Genomic DNA, 25747 nt, shown 5'->3' on the forward strand with positions numbered 1-25747 from the left:
AGTTCCAAATGTTACAGGAACCTATGGCAAGAAGTGCTAAAGCCCTCTCCACGTCTTCAGCAGGACTGATGCAAGAAAGGGCTTTTCTGTTTGTCCTAGCTGTGTCTACTAATATTTTTAAGAGAGATAATTGCTGGTAGATACAACTGGGAGCTGTCTACTTATCCTAGAAAAACATTGCTGTTACAGGAATATGCTCAGTGCTTCCAGACACAGGGGCACGGGGTGAGATTCATTATGCCAACTTTGTGTCTGCTAAGAGCCTTCTCATTCCAGTTGTTCCGTACTTCTGAAATGCACAGGGTGTAGCGTTTTGCTGGAACAACAGAAAATGCAGGTGAGGATGAATGTCACATCCCCGAGTCGTGCAGATGCTAAAGCTTTTTAGTGTAATTTCTGCCCCTCCTGATGGGGGCAGGATTTGACACCTTGCCCTTACGTTGTCCTTCTACAAAGATTAAGATGGTAACAGAAAAGAAGTGGCTTGTTACTTCCTCTCAATGTCTGTGGGACTGTGGTGCCAACAAGACTGATGCAAAAGGAAACCATTTTTATTAGTTGTTAAAACAGCAGAAGCTTGTTTTACTTTGGCTGCAACCTCCTCCTGACTCCCACGCAGGAAGTATTCATGCAATATTCCACATAGGCAGAATATGTCCAATTCCTAGAAGTCCAGATACAAGAAATTGTAGCCCATTTTAGAAACTACGCTGATCTTGGATTATAAAAGTGAGAGGTAGTTTGCTTTTATCTGTAACCCTGGGCTACAGTTCCTGAGTTCTTTTCTTGCCTTTGTCCCTAGGCTTTTGACAATCTTTGGCAAAACACATCCTTCCAGCGCGTGCCTCACCTATAAAACAAGGCTAATGACCACCGGGTGGAAGACGAGGCGTTATTGTTATTTCATGGACAAGCTCCTCCGCATAATAAAGGTACTTCTGAAGAGGGAAATTTGTTATTGCTGGTTTCTAAGTATGCCTAGGTAAATTTTACTATGAGAAAAATAGCCACTATTCCACTATTTCTGTGCCTTTGCACCAAAGCAAACGAGTCAAGTGGCTTATGAAACTGGCCACATCACTGAGACGGAGAGGGCATATTGCATATTCACAAGAGCTTAAGATTGTTTTATTTACACTTTCATTGCTAGGGGCTGTGAAATGGAACAGAATTCTATTTACCAAATACTCTTCCTAGTGCAGTGAGTTAGAGGATTTCTCAATTAACACATGGAGCTTATGTATAAAAGAGAAGAGGTTAAGCAACACTACAGTGCCCAATGGACCATCTGGTGAACATTAGGATTGTCAATAAATCACGAAAGCACCAGTTCATCAAGAAAATTCCATTTCAAACCACTGACAGAAAAAAAAAAGGATGGGAAAAAACTCGCAAAATTGGTATTTTCATCTTTTATAAAAACAGGAGCATTAAATAACTTTAATCTAATTTCAATTGTTTTATTGGTTCTCTTCTGATGACCACATGGCTTCACATACTGAATGTTTAGCCCTTTGTCTTGCACACAAAACCATTATGAAATAACTTGGTGCATTATGACAGCAGAAGCTCCTCTCTTCCCTCTTAGTCCTTCTCCTCACCATGGGTGATAACGTAACAGAGGTTCTTATAGTCAAGATTACCAGAGACATCTGGAGGGAAAGCAGCAAACATCTGGTTGATCTGCCAAGCAAAGGGGAGATAAGTATTACAAACGTAGGACTGTGGGACAGCAACATGTAGTGCTTTTCATTTTCAACCCAGTTCAGCTCCCTTCTGCCTTGATCCATTAACCACTATGGAAAATATTGCCTTACCTTCAGTAAAATAGAAATAGGAATTAGGACACAACCAGTTAATACAGTCCTGCTAGAATCCCAACAAGGTCCCTACCGAAAAGAGCTCTCTCTGAGATCCAGGTGAGCCCTGGCCAAATAATGTACTACAGTCTGCAGTCCATTCTGTTCTTGCCATGAACCAATTGCATTCAATCTTCTCTTCTGAAAATAAAGTCCCTCTAAATTCCTCCCAGCCAGCAGAATCGATGTTCAGTCTCACACAAACCACAAAGTCAGTACCTCATTTCAGAACTCATTTCAGATTTCAAACAAAATAACTCCCACAGAAATGGAAACCAGATCACAGTCCCCACCCAAAGCCACTTGAACTCTAGTAAATTCATTGCCCAGCTCTCCATAGGAAAGAACAGCAAGAGATAGGCCACGCTTACACTTGGACGGGAGTCCAAAGAATCAGTTTGACTTTGATTAAGCCATGGAGCTATTCAGAAGAGATGCTTTGAATTGTTCCTAATTGCTAGAGCTGGCATCGGCCTTCTCTCAGTCTGGATTTCAGCTGAATTCATGCATTTAAAGAGAGGCAAATACTTATTGCTGAATAGTAGCTGGAGACAGATCCCTATTTTGAGTAAAGGAGAAGGTCCTTACCTCTTCTTGACTGAACCGGTCTGCCTGTGTCATGAGCATTTCTTTGATGCTGTTCAAATAAAACGAAATAACCTGATTAGAGGGTGATAATGGCACATGACAATTCAGATGGCAAGATCCCTCCTGAAGACGCATGAAAGAAAATCTGTGTGACCGCATAAATTAGAGCTGTTAATCCTTACATGATATTGTAAGAGATTTTCTGTGGGCACCCATCAGTGTCGATGCCTCGCTCTGCCAACTTATTTTGCTTTTGTGACATTTTATAGAGGTTTAAAATTGTTTAAGGTTATTACTCTAATTGAAATACAGCAATTTTGTATGCTCATCTTAACCTAAAATGGTAGGTTTTCTCACTTGCTGTTTAAAGTTTGGATCACTTAACAAAACCAAAAGAGAGAATATTTTCTGCAAAATCTGAGGATGAAAGGAACAGAGCATGAAATGAGAGAGAGGACTTGAAAGAGAACTCCAACAGCTACCCCGAAACATCATCTGAGAATCCCTTTATTTGCATGCAGTCATTCCCAGAGGAGACTGTGAAACTGCATGAGACCTGTTGTATTTCACGGTACAATGTCTTGATCTGGAGTTACAGCACTGTAACAAGGAGCTTATCCCACACACAATCTGCATCCTCTGCAATTACATCAAAGAGAATATTTTGGGGACAGACTCTCAGCTGATTTACCCTCTGTTTTCCAACCCATTGTGGGAAGTCAGTCGAGCACGTAATTTTTTTACCTAAGTTTCTAGGTGAATAGAAGTGCCGGGAAGAATGATTACTGCTTCTAGTCTAACCCCTTTTGATAAAACGTCTTTATATTTCACCCAGTTACTCATGTGCTGGGGGCAGTACATGCACAATGTGCTAGAACGTCCACCAGTATGAACTCGTTATATCACAGAAACATCCCTTTCACTTGCACTAATAAAGTCCCCTTCCTGTAGGAGAATTCCTATATTAGTCTCAAAGAGTTTGCATTCACACTGAAGAGGCAGACTTGTCTCCTTTTGTTACTACTAAAGGTATTTATACTTTATTAGGATTTTTTCTAAATCAGTAAAACAGACTATGAACCTGTGACAACAGCTGAGCGGTCTGTTCTACAAAACCATAAGCTGAAACAAGTACAGAAATCTGGTTTAGTTTGTAGATTTTTGAAAAAAGGGTGATTTTTTGAAGACTTTGTTGTGGGGAGCGCAATAGCTCTTCTGGAAACAGCTCTTTCTGCTTTTTAAAGTGAATATTTCTCCTTTTTAAAGTGAATATTTAAAACTAACTATTTATAATAGCAATTGTGCCTGCAAAGGAACACTTGTGTGTGAGCAAAATTCACCTAGTGTGGGTGCAGATATTCAGGCAAAATAGCGAAGCTTCCCTTTCTGCTCCCACAGACCATGCATCTCGAGTGAAAACAGCGACACAGACAAAAGTGTAGTTTTGATGGCAAAGCTACAACTGGACTTTCTCATATCTCTGACATATTTTTTTTCCAGTAAAAGGCTACAACACAGACATATCCCAATTTGCATAGGAGGCATATATACCTCTGAATCTCTTTCTTGTTGATGTGAAGTGCTCATTTGGAAGGACAGAAAGGGAAATCTGAAATAAGAAGTTTCTGGGTAATGAATAAGGATCTTGCCCACAGGGACAAGAGTGAAAATATCCATGCAGTTTTTGGGAAATACTCTGAAGTCACAGACAGAGCTTAAGCTATTGTGTATATTTTTCCTGCATTACTTTACCATTCTCTTTACTTAGCAAAGTCTTTCTTCATCTCTTTCTCTCATATTGCTGTTTCTGTTTCCTTATCCTGGCCATTTGTTACGTGACTGCATTTTTTGAAGCGGAATTCTCAAATGATCAGCGGGTGCAAGAGCAGAGAGATCATTCTCATCAGCACAAATTGATTATTTGGTATATGTGCACTGGGGCAAACGGCATCAGCAAATGCAAATGGGAAGCGTGATACAGGAAGGAGCTTGGTGAATAGAAGGAAGCACTTACAGCCATTTTGTCAGATGTCACAAATAAACTTCTTCACAAACAGGTCTGAATTAAAAAGAGATCTGGGCACTATGTGTCTTCTATTCACATGCTTAAAGTATTGAGGGGAAAAAAAAAAAGATCAAATATCTAATTACAATCTTGTGATGCACAGCCCAGTAGGCTCTGGCACACTCATAAGCAAGAAGGACTGAGTTAAGGATTTATGCACATTTTCCATTATTTATTTTATAGGGTAACGAACACTCACAATTTCCAGAGCTAGAGATTATGCACTTTTTTCTTTGTGTATCTTGTTTTCTTTTTTAAAAAGACTATTTGCTTCTCAAAAAAAAAAAAAAAAGAAAATCAAAGTCTTCTGGGCAGAGAAGAAGAATATCTATTTGCCTTGACGTAGGAGTCTAAATGTTATCTCTTGCCCTGGCTGACATCAGTTCCTTCTACAGTTACAAATACTTTGTTGCATTCTTATATTTTCAAAACATTTTTCAAAATTATCTGTGAAATCTCTGGGACATTTTCACTTTCCACTGGGTTTGTCCTTTCTACAGTGGAGAAAACCAGGTGAGTTGAAATGAGCAGCACTCTACAACTATGATGAGAAACATCCTCAGCTCAGCCAAACTGATCTCCAAAGGCCCAGAATGCATCTGAACTCCCTGGGTCCATTTGCATCTGGTACAAATCTGAAAAGTTTTGTTGGCACAGGTCAGCGTTAGACACAGTTGATGTTGGCCTGACTCACTCTGTCCAATGCATGGCATTTAGGGCTGAATCATGTAACCTTTCCGAAAGCAATGCCAGTTTACACCAGCTGAGAATCTGACCTAAAGCATTTTCCCTTTTTGACATCAGGCTATAGGAAGGATTTTACGTCTGGTGTAACGATGCAGACAAACAAAGTCTGTCATTGAATTTGGAAGTAAGTTATAAACTCCTGGAGCTTCTGGAAAGGTTAGAAGGCTCCATCCCAGCTACCATCAGATGGACTAAGTGAGTCATTTCCAGACTAGAGGTGAAAACACGCAGAGGGAAGAGACATAAAAATCCCCAGAAGGATGTTAACTCCATGAACATAAAAAGAAGTTATGATTAAAAGGTCAACGTGGCTGGTTTGGGAGAGAAACATTCCAGGATTTTTTAATATGGAGAAATATTATTTATTAACGTTAACTGTCATATTGAAATGGCTGTATGAGCCAACATAAAAATTATTTCAAAACCTTCAAATGTCTAAATTTTGGAAGCATATGAATAGAAGTTAAACCTCAAAGACATTCAGGGAATTGATTTAATGGTTTGTTCTGTAATGATCAACATTACCCTCGGGTCTAATAAGTAAACATTATGCTCTGTTGTGGTGATGAACTAAAACAATTGTCTAATGTTAGCAGTGCAGTGGGGGTGGGGACAAGGTTGACCTTTTCCATCAAGGAAAAATAAAAGTATTTCTCTCTCATCTTAATTTTGGAGTGTGATACTGCATTCCTAATTTGCCCCAAACTCCAACTGGCTTCCAGCATCCAAGGAATGTAGAACTGGACACAGGGTGGCAAGCTGCAGATTTTGTATGCAGTATATTGTTACAGATAGTGGTGGGAAATATAACATTTCATGGGTTTTGTATTATCAGAAGGTTGTATTTCATGGTTGTGATTTCACTACCGTGTGATCTGGCCTATTTGGCAACAGGCTACATTTTATTCTGATTGTTGGAATCTCCTCTGATGTATTTCTCTGACTGTTCTTCCCAAGCTGTTTGGATAATGTTAACTCCAAAACAATCAGGATGACTGCTAACCCTCTGTTCCTTCTGATCGCTTGCTACATCCACTTGTGGTTTAATTAATTTAGACGTTCTTTAGTGAAAAGACTGTCTCTTTGCTTTTATTTTGCATATTGCTTACCATAATGGGACTGTCATACCCATTGGGAATTAAGTGCCACTGTCACAGAAAAGCATATTGGTAACAGAAGGAAATATTTGTATTTTCAACTAACTTTAATGAGACATCAATAATTGCAGATGATGTCATAGAAAACTTCACCTTAGAGGTTCTGGTAACAGGTTTAGTTTTCATTTACCATATCACACTATTAGCGGAATTCTTTCATGCAAATACAATTTTGTAACTCGTGGTTCCCTAATAGACTTCCTTTACATACTATGCTTTATAAAACCTACCTGAAACAGCTGCTGCAGTAAAAGTACAGACCCCAAATTCACCAAGGAATTTAAGCGTATGCATAACTCTAGGCACATAAAGCTGGAGCCGTAGGTCAGACCTCCTCATCTACTGCCCTGATTTGATATCATTTATCTTATTTACCTGAAGGTCTGCTTACACCCTCCTGGCAGAGCCACGAAATGTACATTTGTGCAATTAGCGCTTAAAGTCCTTTTACCCTGCTTTGTTGGTGTAACAGGTTATGAATACAAATTAGGTCCTTCCTCCTTCTTTAAAAAATAGCCATATTGACAATAATTGACATATTATTAATAGTATTATTTGGCCCCCACCATATCTAGTGCAAATTTATAGTAAATTATTGTCTAGAAGCAGAAGGCTCAAACAGTAAACACATAACAAGGAAAATGTCCTCACTAAAACCGTGTCCCAGAGTTAATTAAATTGATCACTTTTTAAAAAAGGGGACTAGCTTTCCCATTTTAGTCAAGCACTCTGAGAGTTAGGCACCAGACATTCATTTTAATTTTACATATGGAGTTAATCTACAAAGAGTCATGTGTTGATTTATATCCAGACCTTCAAAAAAGGCTATCTAATGGCCTACATGTGATTATATTTCCATTGCCTCTTGCAATGTCTGAAGACAATAACATCTCTTTTTTGGTATACAAACACATTCATACAATAGTCCAGACTTTTAACTCTGGCTTACAAAGCTAAATGTTTCTCCGCACGACAGTTCTTCTGTCTCTTAAAATACTGTGAAAAATATAGCTTTTAAGCAGTTCTTTAAACCTGTGCAATTATTATTGTTATTATTATTATTATTCTTTTAAAAGGATTGGAAATAAACTTACTAGTCTGCCTTTATGTGGCCTTTTCCTTCTGGGTCGAAAATCTTAAAAGCATTCAGAATGGTTTCTTCTGGGTCCGTGCCTAAAATTAATGAAATATAATTTAGAAGCCTGGATGTATTTCTATAGCTGCCGAATACTTGCTCAGTAATTGCATTCACTTGAAAACAGTGCAAAATGGAGAATTCTGCAGTTGTAGGTTTGAAGACAAAGGTTCCTTAAGTCGGCAGCATTTGTCATGTCAGATAAACAATAGAGGTGAATAGTTCAATGCTCAGAAGCTTAAAAATAATAACTCATATCTATTCTATGTCTGCAGGAGAGAAAACTTCCAGGAACTGGTCTCCAATATCAGTACCCAGAGGATTAGTGGCTTTCAGAAATGAAAATATAACAAACTGTTTCCATCACTGGCTTCCTTTAATCTTGTACTGTACGTTCCTTGTAAAAACATTTTTTGATGTTACTTGTCCTTCACTATTTAGAGAAGAGGTTATTTCCCTCACTAAAGGAAACGGAGCTCATCATAAAATCAGAATGTCAGTGGAACGCAATGGAAACAGGATGATCAATGTAAAATGGTGATTTGCACTTAGGTTCTGCAGTGCACTTCCACTTAACTATCTCTTCATTAAGTGTTACTTATAGGAACAGGATGGTTTAAAGCTCTGGACTATGGCTCTGAGATTTTGCCTCTGCTCTTAGCTGGGCCACAGACTTTTGGTATGACTTTAATTTCCTTGCTCCTCTGTTCCCAGCAGTAAAATGATAGTAATAATCTTCCTTTTCTTCCACCCTTTCTCTGTCCCGTCTATTTACGTTGGAAAAAATTTGGGTCAGGGACCAGCTTTCACAGTTCCTTAACCTTGGCTGGAGTTTCTGGCTATTCTGTAATACCACAGATTCTGAGTACACTCACTCACAGTCACTTTCAACCCACACCGAAGGATACTGCTGTGGTAGGATACTATAGATACATATATACTCTGTTTCTGACTATTCCCCAGTATCTCAAAATATTGTGGTAGTCTGTATAATACAAATCATTATTTACAACTGTAGAAACCAAATTTACAAGCGGGCAGACTGACCCACAGACAAATGAAGTCACTTGGGATGCTGAAATGTTGAAAGTGTCATTAAAAAAAAAGGTAGTAACACGAAAAATTGCAGTTTCAGAGTTTGTTTCAAAGTTTGGCAGAGATAGAAGCAGAACATTACCCAGTCAAGGTTCCCTGCTCTAATGACTACACACGCTCCTGACGCCTTCTTAGTTTTCTTTGTTTAAAAGGTTTCACAATTAGTAGTAGTATCTTAGTGGATATAATAGTGAATAAATCTAAGGCTAAATGGTCTCCTTCTTGTCACACACTGGCCGTGTGTATTTTCTTGCCAAGCTGAAGGCAATGTATTCGAAGTACAATTAATATATGATCAATACAAAGAGCATTGGTATTTAATGAGTGTTCTGATTGTCCCATGAAGAGAAACATCTTCCAGCTCTGAGGAAATGTCTGCATTTTAAGTAGTCACCACTGTGTGGGGGATTTTTTTTTCCTTACTGTGTTTTACATTTTCTACTCTGTCATATCCTTGGACTTTGGCTTTGAAGAGAAGCAATGCAGCAGGCATTCTTTATTGATTAGCTGGTAAATAAAGTGGTTTCTTTGATGTGCGGCATCTCTGTTTTCTGTACAAATTGTATTATTCTGACTCCCTGTAGAAACAGCTCCATGTGGTTGGCATTAACATAAACCGAGTTTTGTTAGCTGTTCATCTGGCATCATAATCTCAATATACAAAGCTAAAGCTTGTCCCAAAAATCCCAGCTTCCCTTTTATGACAGAAATCAATTATAGCACAACAAATATTACTTAGAAAGCACCTTTCACCAAATTCTCTGAGTGGTACTTAGCTAATAAAGAGTGTTGCAAAATTGCCATATCCACTTCCTCTAGCCCTTTCTCCCTTTCTAATTGCACTACAAAGGCTCTTCATCCCAATTAGTTTTGATTGGGAATGTGCAGTCTTTTGGCTCTGCTTCCTTTGCATGACAAACCCAACCAGAAGGGCATGACAAGCACAGCTGTGATTTTCCCTTCACCAAATGGAAATTAAAAAAACCCTCCTCCTCTGTTAGTAGCCAAGAGGAAACCTGCAGACAAGAGGGGATCGCTCCACCATTCACCTTCCTGTGCTGGCTCTGCTTTTAGGCCACACAATTGGCAGGGCCAGACTCTTTGCCAGCTTCAGCAATCGTAAGGGACAAGAGGGGAAAGGAAGAAGAGATTATTTCCATGCTGTGTGTGATCAGAAGCATCACAAATAGACAGGAATGGGTAGCAGGGCACCCCACAAGAAATAGTCACGTATCCCAGAAGGAAGATTATGGAGAAGGGCACTACCTACTCTGCAAGATGACATCTGGAATGTAGAAGTGGAAGCACCACTGTGATCAAGAGAGATCGATGTCTGGGTAATAAAATCCCCTCCTCAGTGTCAGCCTACAGCCTTCTCCATCCCCTCTTATGCTTCCCAGACCTGCCGTGCTCCTTAGCAATAGTGTATTTCTTGGAGGACTAGCTACATTAATTCTTTCTTTCAGACCTCTCTACTTTCTGTTCCAACCCCTTCACTGCACTTGTGCTCAGCAATATAAAGCCAGAGTCCAGCAGCAATACAATAAATGTTTTTAAGAAGATGGGATCAGATTTTTTCCCTTTTTCTGTGCATTAGTTATTACAACAAACTTCCGGAATGTGCTTGGCTAAGTCCAACCTTGCTTTGAAGGTCAAGGCTTTCACCTGTCTCTAATGCATATAGGAAAATGACTAGAGGCTTCTCTTGGCCTCACACTCCCTCTCTTGCAGTTTCTGGCCATTAACAGTGTAAGAGACATGGCTGAACTACTGGCTCCCACAACAAACATAGTACCCACATTTTCTGAACTCCCTACGGTGATCCCTATGTATTCTGTGGCAATGGGCAAAACCCCTCTCCCTTATCATTGTACCCACACTGAGATTAAGTTATTTCAATTTATCCACTCCATTAAGAGTTATTCAGCGAAATCTTCATCCAATGGTACAATTGCTATTGACCTCAAGTGAAGCCAAGGCTGGGCCACTGGGTTACAACTAATACAGAAAATGAGGGAAGGCCATGTTGCTTCTTCTTGCCCTATAACCGCAAGGATGATGCAGAGGTCGTGTTTGCATAATGAGCCAAAGGAGTGCAGAAAGGTTTTTGTAGAAATACTGAAAATACTTTAAAACCAGCTAATATGAGCAACAAACTTCAGCCGAGGAACCTACCGATGGTGAGTAACTCGTCTGCGCTGTGCTCCGGGCTGCTGTGATCTCATTACTTTCCGGACCTCAACTTACCACTTTCATGTTAGCTTATGTAAGCTGAAATCACCCCTTTGAATTGTCCTCTGGACCGTCCCTTAGCCTTTTCATACTTCAGCTCTGTCTGCAAAAATGAAGATCACTCCTTGCCTTTAAGCGTTGTTCTGTGGATACATTATTATAATTTGCAAGGTGCTGAGATATTTCAGTGCTGAGGATCTTTGACAGATACTTCTCCAACCCCCCAAAGGTACTTACCTTTCAGCTTTTCCCCAAACATAGTAAGGAAGACAGTGAAGTTAATAGGACCTGGCGCCTCCTTCACCATGTCTTCAAGCTCTTCATTCTTGACATTCAAACGACCTGCAGCAGAGATCATTTTTCATAATAAATCACAAATTGTGTTTCAAAAAACGATTCCCATTCATCTCCTCCCACCGGGGAGCTCAGGGCTCTGTGCAACTTTGCTAATAACATGGTAGAACACAACTCCAGAATACCCCAGTGTAAAACAAATTGGCAGAGCTGGCTCTAAGATCAAAGGGTGACTGAAGGAGTAAGAAGGATAAATAATACGGACCTGGCCAGCAGTGGCCAGCAGTGGAAAGAAGGGGCACTTCCAAATAAACTGGTTTTCTTTCTTGTTTTTTGTTTTTACCTCAGGTGAAATACGGGCCCCACTGATATTAATATAGCAGAGTTCAAGGTGACTGAAGTGAATCCAAGGTCTCAGTCTTTGTCTCCTCTATATTGAGATGCCTTTCTGAGTAGAGAGCAGATGGATGAGGTGAGTAGTCATATCCCTTCCCCATCCCTGCGCAGTCCTATTGATGAGAATTTAGACCCTGGCAACCCTACTCAAACGGAGCAGTAATTTGCTGTGACTGTATTTTATAGGCACTGAAGGGCTTCACTGAACAGGAAAGATACCAGAACTTGGCCTTAAGAAATAAATATTTCAGGGTAACAGTAGCTACAGGCCGAAGTTTGCAAACCTCATTGTCACAATAAAGAGTTCAGGAGCTTCTGCTCTTTGCACTGACTCTGCTGGCGTCTGATTCCACCCCAGGGAGCACTAAAGATTCTTATCAAGCTCTTTTTAATAAGATCCAGATGGCAAAAGCCCAAATGCCTACATCACTGTTCAAGCCTCAAATGTTGCAACAAGGATACAACTCCAGGTTTGGGATCATGAGCATTATGATTTTTCCTTTCCTTAGGAAGATTTGCTTTAATCTGCTTGATATTATCAGGACTGTGATGTGCATGGAATGGACAATACCTCATCTCACGACACACACATTCCACCCCACACAAGTGCACAACAGCACAGAACCTCACATGAAGTCCTCCTACTTTCGTGTGGGCAGAGGGGCAGCTAGTCCATGACAACAACATTAATTGGTAGATATTGCACGGCTCCTAGATGAAAAAGGTGCATGCAGCCTGTGAAGCCTGGATTCACAGGCAAATCAGAAATGCCTGCCATGGACCCCTGCTTGGGTGGGCTTTTTACGGAACAGTTGCAGGGGAGGGATCAGTGCCTCTGGAGAGCTGCCAGCCCCACAGCTCTGCTGCACCCGCCAGTGAGTCCCAGAGCGCCCTTCATTTCGCTGCTGAAAGAGGCTGCTCAGGAGACTTCCCAGCTGGAGCTATGCAGAAAGACAGCAACTACCATAAAGGAGGAAGATCAAACTGAACAGGCTTCCTTTTGCCCCCTGTGTATCGCATTACTTCTCCCACTGTAATTCTAAGACAAACTTTTCTTATGTGCTTAAAATTTAAACTGCATTTCTTTGAAGTATTTAGTAATTACCACCAGTTTACCTAGTGCAGCAAATGTGTCTCTCAAGTCTGCTTTGTCAATAAAGCCGTCCCTGTTCTGATCCATGATGGTAAAAGCCTGTTGGAAGAAAAAGGACAATTTCTTTCCATTGCCATGTTGCACCGGACAGTGCTACAAACACACGTACCGGTCCAGGGGGCCGTTACAGACACGCTGTAAAGAAGAATATTGAACTTCCTTTGATTCATCCACACCATTGCGCTTTCCTCGCTTTCAACACATTGCTGTATCTTGGCAAGGGGCTTAATTAAACCCACCCAAACTTCTTCTTACTAAACTAATGCTCAGTGCAGCGTGCAGCTGGGCTGAAGCCAACGTTGGCAGCTCCAGCCATTCAGGCCTTAACGCATAAAAGTTTGAATTAGGGAGGCTTTAGTTGAGGGGGATTTAGTCAGTGGTTACTCTGTGTGTTTTGTACCCTTCCCATACCTCACTCCTTTGTGCAGCTATCGCGTTCTGTAAGGCATTTAAATACTATAGATGAAGCTAAAGTCAATTTCTTCTGGGCCTCGAAATGAGCCTTCACACAGAGATAGCTAAATTTTCAAAAGTACAGTGAAACGTAGGTTTATTTATTCAAAGTTTGTTTCCCTTTCCAATAAACCGTATCCTTCAGACTGTACTCTCTTGCTCTGACTGACCTGGATGTGTTGACCTTAAATACTTCTGTCAAGCAAAATTTAACTTTTCATAGAAAAAACCAGTTATTTTTCTATTTTCAGCCAACATGGAATTTATGTACTCTACCCATTATTCACCAAGCCATTTAACTGCCTATTTATTTACCTGTTTACATGTCTGTCTATTCGCTGTCATCACACTTTTAATGTTTTATTGATTTTGAAAGATTTTAATGACCTGAAATTCCCCTGGTCATACTGTGAGGAATATTAGTAGAACCAGGCATGTCTCTGAAGCTGGTTATCTGTCTGACATGCCCATCAATATGAGAGTGTATCTTTACAATGACCAGGAATTATCCTTACTCCAGTATTATTATGAAAGACAGCATTCTCCCGAGAATACAGCTAGTCCATTGCAGCTGCAGGAACTTGCAGAGTTTTAGAGTCTACAGCTCTGCAGGGTGCACTTCTTTCCACGATAGTATTATATCAACATATCTTCATGTAGTTTTACCTCCCGTTTCTCACGAAGCCCCACTGCTCACATTCCAGTTTGCCCATGTGATTACTTGGAGCGTGCATGTTCATAACCCTTCATTTACCTGTCAGATCATCACCTAATAAAAAATTAAGCCCAACTCTAAAGAGTTGAAAATGAACTTGTAGCTATTTATCACATTTCATATTGCATTGGAGATGTGAGTTACCAAAAAAAGGGGAAAACATGAATAATCTAAAATGATAAACCAGTGCAAAACGTGATGGCCTTACAGACATTCTAGAACGTCTACTCAGAAAAAAAGCATAAACTCATTGAACAAATTATCTGTCTTTAATATGCTTCAGCTTTTATCCAGCCAATTAGATTTGCCTCCTCAGAAGTAACTGGTCAAAGAATCTACAATGCATGATAATACCAAATTATTTGGGAGCTAAAAGATGCTTACTTAGTTAATCTCAACATGTTTTTTTGTTTTATTGGCATTTACGGAGAAAGTCAGCTGAGGACTTCTTGGTATTTTTGTTTCTAGTTTGTGGGCAGTATTAGAAGGGCACAGAAGAATATTTTCTATTGCTATTGTGGAACAGTCCACTAATTAAAGCCCTGGTTCAATAAGGCATCTTTATTCAGGACGATACTTGAGCACATAAGACTACTCTTACTTAAAATACCACTTAACTTTAAACATGTGCTCAAGTGTTTTCCTGAATCAGGGCTAAAGTGGATGAGATGATAATTTTCCTTTATTTTGGGGCGGGGGCTTTTCAAATACGAGCTTGAAACAGGAGAGGGAAGGAGGGACAGAACGAAGAAAAGAAAGAATGAAAGAAAGAATGAACGAAAGAACAAACAAACACACAAGGAAAACGATACACCAGCCAAAACCACAGAGATGATTCAGAAAACAACTGTGTGTTCTATTAAAGCAGATGGAGAATTGAATAAGGATTACAAACAAGACCTATGTTATTCATTAGCAATGACAGGAGACTATAGAGAACAGCAGAATAGTGACCAACCTCTTTGAACTCCTGGATCTGGGTTTGTTCAAACATAGAGAAAACATTGGAACCACCTTCTATCTTCTTCTTTGCCTTTTTTGGAGCCTGTAATACAAATAAGAAGATAAATATATATTACTTCGTCTGTTAAGCACCCATGAAAACAAATTCCATCTTTAACAGAAGGTAAAATATATACAGTCAAGTAATACAAGAGGATTGTGTTTTGTCATGACAAAGTTTTTAATTCAATCATATATATATGTATATAAACGGGATAAAAAATGTTGCTTTAGTCACAGATTAATCTCTCACTGAGGTTTTTTGCCATTCCCTTGCTCTGGCCTGGAACCTGACAGCTCAGATAAACAAGGACAGTCACTGTGCTGCCTTAGAAAGGGTGAGGGGCCCAAAGCGTGACTCCGAATAGCACAGCTGGTCCACTGCTTGTTTCCCTGAGGAATTGCCTGATGCTCGGGTAGAGTCACCTGCACCAGAGCACTTGACGCAGGAGAATAGTCCCCCTTCTGCACTGGATTTTCAGAGCTTTGTATTACAGGAGGAGTGATGCCAGCTTATACTCTCACTCAGAGATGTAAGCTAAAATTCCCAACCTGCTGTTCTCAAGAAATACAAGGAATTCAGGGGAGTGGCTACAGGTACCCCTTCTTCCCAGCTCCCATGCAGGGACAGGCAGCCTCCCTGCATGAGGACTCTGTTCAGGAACTAGGAAGGGCAATTGTATCATTTCCCACTCACACAGAAACGTTTAGAAGCCTGCTCTGTCTGGGCCAACACTGACTGAACAGATTCTTCCTATGTAGGAAGGACAATCTATATTCTTGCACCAACTTACGACACTACACTACATTGCCTAACTTGCCATATAATTTTAATATTCAAGATAGTCATCTTAAATAAAAGGGTGGGCCTGCTTTTATCACTATTCTGTAGTCTGAAGACTGAGACAGAGAAAGACTGGGGAAAGAACTACAATGATATCTAAGAAAAAAATCAGACTAAGACTAAAAATCAGTCAGAACTAGACTTCATTATCTATCTTTGAATAAGGGCCCAACCAGCTTGTCTAAGACAATGTAGTTCTTGTTCTGCAGTAAAGAATAAAATCTGTGATTCCTAAGGATTACAGAAATGTTTTAACCACAGCATTATCCTCACTTGGGGCAGGATAATGAGCTACATCTCCTTCGGAGTTCCCTTCCAGACAGATTATTTTTTTTCTTTATCATTTTTACTTTTAAACTTCATCATCATAGTCCCACCTGGTTCTCATGTCATGGAAAATTAGTCTTACTTAGTTTGGGCTATTCTGCATGAAACAGAAGGCAACTTCTACTGTCTCCTTTCATCACACTAAAAAAGCCTGCGAAAGTTCAAATTCAATACTGATTTCAAATATCCTGAGGAGCAGAGCAGCTCAAGGAAATATTCCCACTTGACTCTGTTTGAAGTATACATTGTCTGATCAATTTAATTTGCCAGGCAGATTTCTGCACTCAGCCACCCTGGTTTAGATCCCAGGTTGAAAATTAGGGCTTTGGTAGACACTCATCCACATACCCACACTCCAGACCTGTCAAGCTCCAATCAGCTAATGCAAAGCACAAAAATCTGGAAATAGGAATGGAAATTAAAAGAAAAATGTATTTGTAGTGAGGATAAAAATAAGGATAGAATGCCACCACATGCATGGGAAAAAAAAAAAAAAAGTGAATAAGTGGAATGTTTAATGCATGTAGAAATATTGATTTTGGAATAAACAGATTCCCTCCTCCTCCTACACATGAAATAAGTGTTATTTTGAGCAGTAATGCACAATCTTCCATATATCGTGAGGTGTCTGGTGGAGGTTTTCAACACTTCCAGATTGAATGGAAATATTAGGAACAATCCTACGTATTTACATGTATTTGTTCCCCGAGGTAAAGGGAAAGCAGATGTTACCCAGCAGAACGTATTACAAGCTGTCTGGGGGAACTGACCACAGGGCACAAGGCTCAGCGTTTCGGATGGGTTGGCAGAACTGGTTCTCCTGTGCTCGTGCAGCTGGTCTTTATGAAGACAAAACACGCTTTACCATTCTCATGCTCTGCTGTGACCAAATACAGTATCCATACCCTGCATGATAAATATTCTCCATACTAGCAAACAACTTACATCCTCTTAAGTGAGCACTGCAATGAAGGGCAGTGGGCTCCAGCTCCAGGTTTTATTAACTTTAAATGCCACACACTGGCAATACCTCTATTATTCCTCAGTTTAATGGTTCTCTGTGCTGTAAGGCTTTAAGCAAGGATTGTAGCTATAAGAAAGGATCAGATATGCCCAAAAGCTGTGGCTCAGTATCTATTAGACTGGCAACATAAAAAACACCCAAAAGTTTCTTTACATTAGTGAACTCCTATTCGAGGCAGAAATGACTGAAGACTAGTTCTCCAGAGAACAAGCACTGTACCAGGAGAAATTCATCCTAGCACAATATTTGTTCAGTGTTACTCTCTGGTTAGTCATCTCCAGGGATGATAAAGGAGATCAGTGCCCGTGTCACTCAATCTATCTTTAGTTTTTCGGCTGGAGCTCTGGGTGTGGATCCTATTTATGATCCGGTCACTTGTGGAATGGGGCTGAGACCACCAATGCATTTCACAGGGGGCCATGAACAGCTGTTGGATGGGAATGGCTTTCCATCACCAGTTTCAAGCTAAGTCTTTCGGCATCAAACAAAAGGATAAAGCATCTTGGATTATCAGTCTCGTGCTTTTTGTGCACGCAGTGTTGTGATCGTAATTTATCAGCTCTGAAAGGCTGGGAAATTCATAATCACAGAAAGAAACTGCCCCTTGATTTTGCAGGACTGGTGGGTAGGCAGGCACTATGCAGAGGAAGGCTGAGAGGTAAGTAGGTGGAGCAGGAACAGAATACAGCACATTGTCACTGTCTTTCCGGTGGGTAAGTCAAATGAAAAGGCAGCTCTAAGAGAACAGAAATAGGTCTGTGCTGCTCTCTGACAACTCCAAACGTTCCAGAATTTTTTAATGAATTGAATCAGGATTCTCTCTGAAAGACTGGCATGGTAAAAAGGGCAGCACAGGACTGAGCAAACATATGCTTTCTAAACCGTCAAGGATTTAGTAGGTGACCTACAGAGGAGCAAGTGGGTGAGTGACACATCACTTCTGTCTGCCTCGATTTCCCCATTCGTAAAATGCAGTGTGCGGGGCTGCAGAGATGGCTGCTCTGGCTTTGCAACATGTGCTTTGAGACTGACATACAAAACGTGCCAGATGAGAAACTGAAGAGCTGAGGGTCCCCTGGGCTCAGATTCCGAGGCCTCAATAGCACAGCAGTGGGAAGAATGTTGCAACAACTGAACAAGCCTATTAATATTCCTGCCTGAGTGTATTAATCATCCCATTGTGAAGAAAACAACACTTCACTTTAGAAGAGAAACCACAGGCTTGTCGCATATCACTCATTTGTCTTACTAGTGTTAGCACTCTCTCAATTAGCCTGGGTTTTAAAGGGTCTTTTTTTTTTTGGTTGGTTTTTTTTTCGTTTGGTGTTGGTTTGATTTAGAAGCTTTAAATGAAAAAATGGGAGCCACACCAAAATCTTGTCCCAAGAAAACTGAAAACTCTGTTGAACCAGGCATTTGCTTTGAGCTGAGTTTCCCTCGCTGAGGTTCTTTCCATCTCTCCTCTCTGGCAGTGTCAGGGAGCCAGAGGGAACAAGGACAGTGCAGTGACACAGGCAGAAACAATGAGTGTGCGCTGCCTTTGCCTCTCTGGATATAACAGGGATTCATTTTTTCTATGTTGCAGAGGGATTGTATGTTCAAGTGAATCAGAGTGAAGAAATCTCTGATTTCAGCGTGATCTAAAAGAAAAGGGGGCAGGGAATCAGTTTATATTTCTAAATGCAAAGGAAGAAGGAGCTGAAAGTATCTGGTTCTTACTTCAGAACGTGAGGCGTTATTTACCCTGATAAATTCATAAAAGGCTGGTGCGAGAGGTTCATGACACGAAGGAAATGGCACTGCATTATTGCAGAACTTTATCATCTCGATGAATTTTGCAGACAACCCAGAAAAGCAGAGTAAAACAAGACAAGTTGCTGCAAGATAAACAAAGGTACAGCTCCATAACTGGCGCTGCTCTGCACTGACTGCTCAGGTGCACGCTTCCACCCTCTAGCACGTATGAAGTAACCGACCTCTGCTTAGCATTTTCTGCAGAGCAAGAATGTCTCCACAGGCTGTCAGGAAAAATGGGCAGCGCTGCCAGAAGCCACATTTTTGATCTGGTTTGGTGAAGTCAGTTCCCTGTTTGGGCCACCGTGCCTTAAAACACTCTGAAAATACTCGAAGTAACTAAAGATGACATAGTTTGATACTCCTGACAGCCAAAGTTAAAACACAAGCGGAAATGCTTCCCCACTTAGCAACTTACTGTGTCTTCTTTTAATTGTTTTACCACAGAAAACACCAGTGGGTAAGCAGGTCTCCTGGGAGGGAGTCCTTCAGAGAAAAAGAGGGGAATACACTATTAACAGCCTGATTCTGCTGTCCTGTACCCTCATGTGTTCATTCAGCCCAGGACAAACTAGACATAAGATACTACCAGCTTTAGGTTGCCCTGTTTCACATTTTATACTTCCTTCCTCTGCCGCTACGTTTGTGACTACAGAAAAGACAGAATCATCCATCATCTCGCTCAGATTCCGTCCCCTACTGTGATCCACCGTATGGAGTTAACTCGGAGTTACTATTACTTTTTCATCCATCACACTCTCTCCTTGTTTTTTCATCCACTCTGGGATCTCAGTGCTGACATTTCCTGTCTTTGCATTTTTGTTATCATTGAATCCAGCTTCTGCATCAGAAGTTACATCTCAGGCCCATCCAAGAGTTTTCTGCAGCACTGGACAGGCTTTTTGTTGATTTTTGTCTCACAAGTTCGCTCTGCTGAGATAATTTACTCTGCATCTGCACCCCAGATCCCAGTATGGCCAAGCCACCATTTTTTAGTGTGGTTTAGGTCCTTTTCATGGCAGGTGAGCAGCATAAGGCCAAGCCAAGTGCATGCCTTTGAGGGAACAGTCTAGAGGAGCAAGCAACATAAACTGCTCTAAGGGCACAATTTGCATTTCAAACAGGCAACAGCCTCAGATCATTCAAATAAAAACCCACGTTATCAGAACTTAGAAACAGAAGATCTTTTTATTACCTGCTCTTCACTCACAAACAGATCCCTCCCTTCTCATCCTCACTCCGTTTTACATGTGGCCCCAGCCTCCCCCACACCCACACAGACACACACCTTTGATCCCTGCTAGATACAAAAATCTCTTGGACTGCATCCTCCCTGCTTCACACTCCCATACACTAAAGCTTTCTACTTTGCCCCACATAAAATCCCTTCCCAATCACAGTCTCCTTTTTTCTCTTGCACGGATAGAGAGAGAGAATGCATTATCTCGCAAACCTTATCTCGCAACAGCAGATAACCTCTCCAACCGCAGACTGCTCAACCTCTATGACCCAAAATTCGCCAGCTGCTTTCCCCACCCAACAAATTTTCTTCTCTGGCGTATACACATCCTCCTCCTTCATGTAAACAGGTGAACAGTCCCTCTCCACATACAGGTCTCCGTGCTCACAGACACATGTGTGTACACACACACACGCGTGTGCAGAGCCATACACAGACACTTCACCAGTTAAACCACTGGCCACGTTTTCCACTAGTGAAATCAGCCTTGCTCCATGGAGGTCAGTACTTGTGCCAGTACAGGTGGCACATTCCAGGCAGTTAAGCAGCCTGCAAAACACATTTGATCAGAATGCAATCTATTTTTGGGAATGCAGTTCCCTTCGGCGCACAGAGTTTGCTACAGGGTTTGCCACTCGAACTGAACAGACAACAGGAATGTTTTGGGAATGAGAAAAAGGCTTCCCTCTCTCCTTCCCTTCCTTCTCTCCATCAGCACAGAGCATGCAGGGAGACATCACAGACCCAACTTCGCTGAAATTCCCTGGAATTAACGGAGAGCTGTAGACAGTTCTCAGAACTCCATTCCACAGCACTTGTGTGGTCTGCTCTTGTTAGAAAAATTATCTCCCTGAACCCTGCCTCTCTCGCTCTCATCAGCCCTGGATGTCAGAGCCTAGTAGCACTGCCTGACTTGTAATTATTTTTTACTATGCTGCTTTGTCTGCACTAATCCTTTGAAAGTAGCTTTACTGCACATCTGAAATATTATGATGCTATAAAACCTCTGTAATATTTATAAATCCCTTAAGACATCATAAAGAGAGAAAAAAACCTCCCCACAGAGTTCATCTAGCATAATTACATATACATTTCCCTCTGATTAATAAAAAATGATCACTTCCTTATGTAAAGATATTCTTCAGCTTTCTTTCATTAAGGCTATTTTTTTCTTTCCATTTTAAATCTGTTTCATGTGTCCCTGTATAGTAAGGTACCTCAGAAGATATTTTCCCAAAACAAAAGGCACAATGAAAAGAACCACCACAGAGAATCGTCAGTTGAACTGGGAGTGAGGAGACAGAATAGTCTCTCCCTATATTTTCACATCTCCCAACTTAAGCAATTTCACCGCAAAATGTCCTGAAATATCTTCAGACATCAAGCAGCGTGGCGTGGCATTATCTAAATACAAGGGAAGAAAACTGGTAAATAACATTTTTAAAAAGAGGGGAAAAAGAAAACCTAAGATCCAGCACTTGCCCCCCATCCCACAAAAGGGTTGGCTTAGCCTTTAGTGAAGCTGATTAAAGGGAAACCTGTAAATCCACAACTGAAGAGGCGTAATCAGCACAAGGCACTGCTCAGTTGTACAACAGTGGTGAAGAACATGATTAGTGGCTTGTGTGCTCAGTGTGAAACCACTGACACTAGGCTTGCACTGACGGAAACCGGAACCTAGTTTTGTGAGTGGATTTTAGAAATTCCTTTGAACGTGGCTTTATCCTGCTCAGAACAACACTTGGAGCACATTCATCACCTGCTTAAATGGGATCAGGTTTGAACTAAGCTCTGAGAAAGCTTTTCATATACAACCTCCCTCTCCAGTGCTCTCCAGAATCAAATATTCCATAGCCCCACGGAGCCCTGGGCAGCATTACTTTAAGACAACCTTAAAATGACCTGCAAAAAGGAGAGAAATAAGGAAAGAGAAGATCACCATCTTTTTTTTTTAATATTGTTGCAGTCATTCCTCTGAATTTGCAGAAGACAAACACAGAGCCCAATGTGCCCAGTGCTCCTTAGGCAGGAGTTCTTCTTCGCTCCTTGGAATCCCATCAAGTGCACCTTTGGTGCGGAGGTGGCTGTTGGAGTCCCAGAGCTAAAAGCCAACAGCGAGCACGGCAAAGACAAGACACAGAAATTCCTGCAGTACTTCCTACTTCTCCCCACAGTCTCGAGAGCAACACAGTTATAATTATAGAGATAACCATTTCCCTCACTCCCCATCACACCACAGCGGACCTTAGCACTAATTAACACCAGCTGTGCCAGTCATTGCTGCCCCAGTGTATCAGTCTTGGAAGGAGATGCAGGAGCTCTTCCCTTCAGCAAGTGCATCCATGTTCCCTGCCTTACTCATTTGTTAAACACATGCAGAAAAGTCCTTGGAAGCTCACAGCTCACTCTATCTTCATTCCGGATGGGAAACTAAGTATGAGATTTCATGGGGTCCAGTGTGATCATTACTGTTCCGTTTGAATTGTTAGTGTCAGAAGGAAACACAGACAGAGATAGACAGACATGGGAAAGAATAAAACCTACCATCCTGCTGCTGTTCCTTCCACCCCTTCTCCGCCAACTAGTCAGCCAGCAAACACAATGCCAGTTGTCTCTTTATATAGTGTCACCAAGGAATAAAAATATGCCTGCTCCAAGTTTAGACAATAGATGTAAGGTTGGAAAAGTGCAGTAATTGGATCCCAATACCATTCCAAGCATCTGTTCCATGCACGGCTTTTGCTTTCACAGAAATAATGCAGCAGATAAGTAGAGTGGGCAGTTGGGAGACTATTGTACAGCACTCACAATAAGCTAGAGCTGAAGGGGCTTTCCCATGTACTTCTAAATAATGAACACAGGGCACACACTAAAAAGATTTTAAGTGGACATGGCATCCTGAAAAAGCAGAAAGAGAAACACGCTCCTTGAGAAAATGCAGCAGAAACTCGCAGTAAATCCCGGCACTGAGATGTCTGGTAGCTCCGGAGCTTGGTGTGGGCATTCAGGGCTCCAGGAAAAGGACTGAGGTTCTGCAAAGGTGCATCTCTAACTGGGAGATATCCTGGAAAAGCACTGCTCTGCGGGTGGCAATAAAGTGATCAGGTCTGGTTTCCCTGAATCTGTCACACATGCCTGAAGTCCAGGGGCCAAACTTTAAGCTATTGCAAATCAATGGAGAGTCATGGACTTCAAAGCATGAAAAAAGAGATGTTAGTAATGAATACGGTGGTAAGAACAGGAGAAAAGAGAAAGCAGCACAGGAACCACTAGGGCTGTGTCTCCTGGGGAATGCTCATGGACATCAATGCATACGCATTCCATTCAATTCATAAATCATGTTTGGCATTATCACAATGAGCCAAAACATTAACCAGTACAAAATGGCACCATTCCACAGACAAAAAATCGTATTTCCTAAAAGTCTAATCTGTATCTGCGAGAGTATCTATACAGGACAACCGGTGCATTAAAAATAGCAGAAACAATAGGTTTTCAGGAACTTACACTTGTTTGCATCAGTGACACCAGCCTTAAGTCACAAAAGTGCTTAACCAACCAACAGAACTTTGAGACAGACATACGTTTAAGTATCTAGTTGAACAAGGACCTTGCTCTTTCTCCAGGTCCAGCCCCTTGCAGTGCTGTCATCTCTAATCTTAGATTTGACTGCATGCTCTGCAGGGCAAGGACTGTTTTAGCTCTTGTGAAGTACCTTGAACACCTACAGGGATAATTAAGTAATAAATAAGCATAATACAATTCATCTGGCTTTAGCGAAATTGTCGTGGATACAAGTTGGAAGTTAGCCCAGTGCTCATCGTTCTGAATTCAGTGACATTATAGCAATACCTAGTGTAACACAGCATAAAAATAAATCCCCCGGTCCACCCGCCTGCGACCGCCTGCTGGAGAGCAGAGCCAGGTTTGTAGGGGAGATTGAGTGTGGGAATATGAAAAACTCAAAACAAGGTTTTTGAGGGAAATCCTACATAATTTCAAAGGTTCATTGTGATAAAGACTTATCACCTTCATTGGATTAGGTCCTGATTCAGCAAAGCTGTTAAGCATCCACTTAACTTTAAGGAAGGAATATCCCCATTGAAATCAGCAGAATGAATCAGTCACTCAATGACGGCCCAGGATTCCATCCTGTGAATTTTGTGTCCATTTTTGGAAGAATACTTATCTTTTCATCCAGCCATTTCATGAGTTTGTCCTAACAGCTCTGTTAACAGATGCTTTGTACTGTTTCTTTAGGAGTTTTGTTTTCTCTTATCTCGTATATCATCAATCATCATTATTATCATCAATTTGCTCCTTAGTTTTCTAGCTTGATCTGCAGGCATTTTCCAATAGTGCATGTATTTTCTACATTGATCTTTGTCTTTTCACAGAATTTCTATATTAAATGAATTCTTCCGGGCTGTTTTTAAATGACATGACACGTTAGGATAAAACCCACACAATACTGTGTGTTTGTAATGCACGTGTCCTGAGAGACCAGAACCCTCTCTGCTCAGTCTATAAAACCAATCCACAGAGGAATTAAGGGAGACATACATCTTTGCTTTAAAGGTCTGCTTGCTTCTGCAACTGCCTCCAAATTATAGAAAGGCTCCAGACTGGAGAGGGGAGGGAGAGAAGGGGGGAATAACATAAGGACTGAAAAAGAAAGGCTTGAATTTAATTGCCCTAAAAATTTCAATCATTCAATCTGGTAATTAGAGAGCTGGCTGATTCAGAAGGCAATTTCATTTGAACAAAAAAAAAAAAAAAAACCCAACAAGATAATTGATGCTAAGTGAATATTTTACCTGAAATATTAAATACCAAACTTAAGTCTGCCTCCAGGGCCCTTTCTGCTACCCCTTTTTGATCTGTCTTTCTGCTCCTTTGTATTTTCCTCTCACATGACTCAACAGAACAGGACACTCCTTCAGAGAATCAGATTGTCACAGGGACAGGTTTATTTGAACTCTCTGTGCTGTGAAGGAGACAACATAATGATTTATTAGTAAAGAAAATAATAATAGGAAATCTCCTGAGATCCAGCCTGGCTGCAAATCTCAGTGAGATTTTCCAGCGTCGAGTCTCCGTGTCTCTCTGGCCATAACCAGGGTTTGACGTTCTACCAAGGGTAACAGCTTTTTTAATAAGCCTATCAAGTACAGGGTAACAACTTTCTTTATGAACTGAACAACAGTTACCAGAATGTTTAATCTTTAATTCTGGACTCTGTGATGCTGCAAAACGATACTCAAAGGTGGATCTCTGCACCCATGCAGAGCACTATGGATGTCAGTGTCACAGGGGTCTGATTGCACAGGTCTCTTTGCAGGCGGAGGGGCAGAGCTGGTTTATTGCACATTGTTCAGAAGAAGTAACTGCTAATTCTCTTAATATTAATAGCCTAATAAACAAGGACAGTGTCTCATACACATCTTAAAGGAATATTGCATGCCTGGAAATTAAGTAGATATTAATTTAAACTACATTTATAGATGGAGAAATGAGTAAGAAAACACGTGAATCACACTGGATTCTGGTATCGTGTGCTGTTCTAACTGCTCATCCATGCACTTTTTTCACACAAGATGCTACACTCTGATCCTGTTAGCAATATT

At 41.0% G+C, this 25747-nt stretch overlaps 1 protein-coding gene across 1 annotated transcript; it reads right to left on the reverse strand.

Moving 5' to 3' along the window:
- Window positions 1–534: 534 nt before the first annotated feature.
- Window positions 535–22880, reverse strand: MYL10 (myosin light chain 10). Its single transcript, XM_074160540.1, has 7 exons — window positions 22665–22880; window positions 14848–14934; window positions 12685–12760; window positions 11116–11220; window positions 7511–7589; window positions 2448–2496; window positions 535–1683 (listed from the first exon to the last, which is right to left on the reverse strand). Exons 1-7 carry the CDS (start codon window positions 22665–22667, stop codon window positions 1585–1587), a joined length of 498 nt encoding a protein of 165 aa, XP_074016641.1. The 5' UTR covers window positions 22668–22880; the 3' UTR covers window positions 535–1584.
- Between the last annotated feature and the right edge of the window lie 2867 nt (window positions 22881–25747).

The sequence above is a fragment of the Numenius arquata genome, chromosome 18 (assembly GCF_964106895.1).
Source record: "Numenius arquata chromosome 18, bNumArq3.hap1.1, whole genome shotgun sequence".
NCBI lineage: Eukaryota > Metazoa > Chordata > Aves > Charadriiformes > Scolopacidae > Numenius > Numenius arquata.

What these genes read in the sequence shown, in the direction of transcription:
- MYL10 (XM_074160540.1), bottom strand. An exon ending in AGATCCAGGAGTTCAAAGAG is followed by an intron (nt 12,761 to 14,847) that starts GTTGGTCACTAT and finishes TTCTTCCAACAG; the next exon opens with GCTTTTACCATCATGGATCA. An exon ending in GGCCACATAAAGGCAGACTA is followed by an intron (nt 2,497 to 7,510) that starts GTAAGTTTATTT and finishes TTATTTGAACAG; the next exon opens with CATCAAAGAAATGCTCATGA.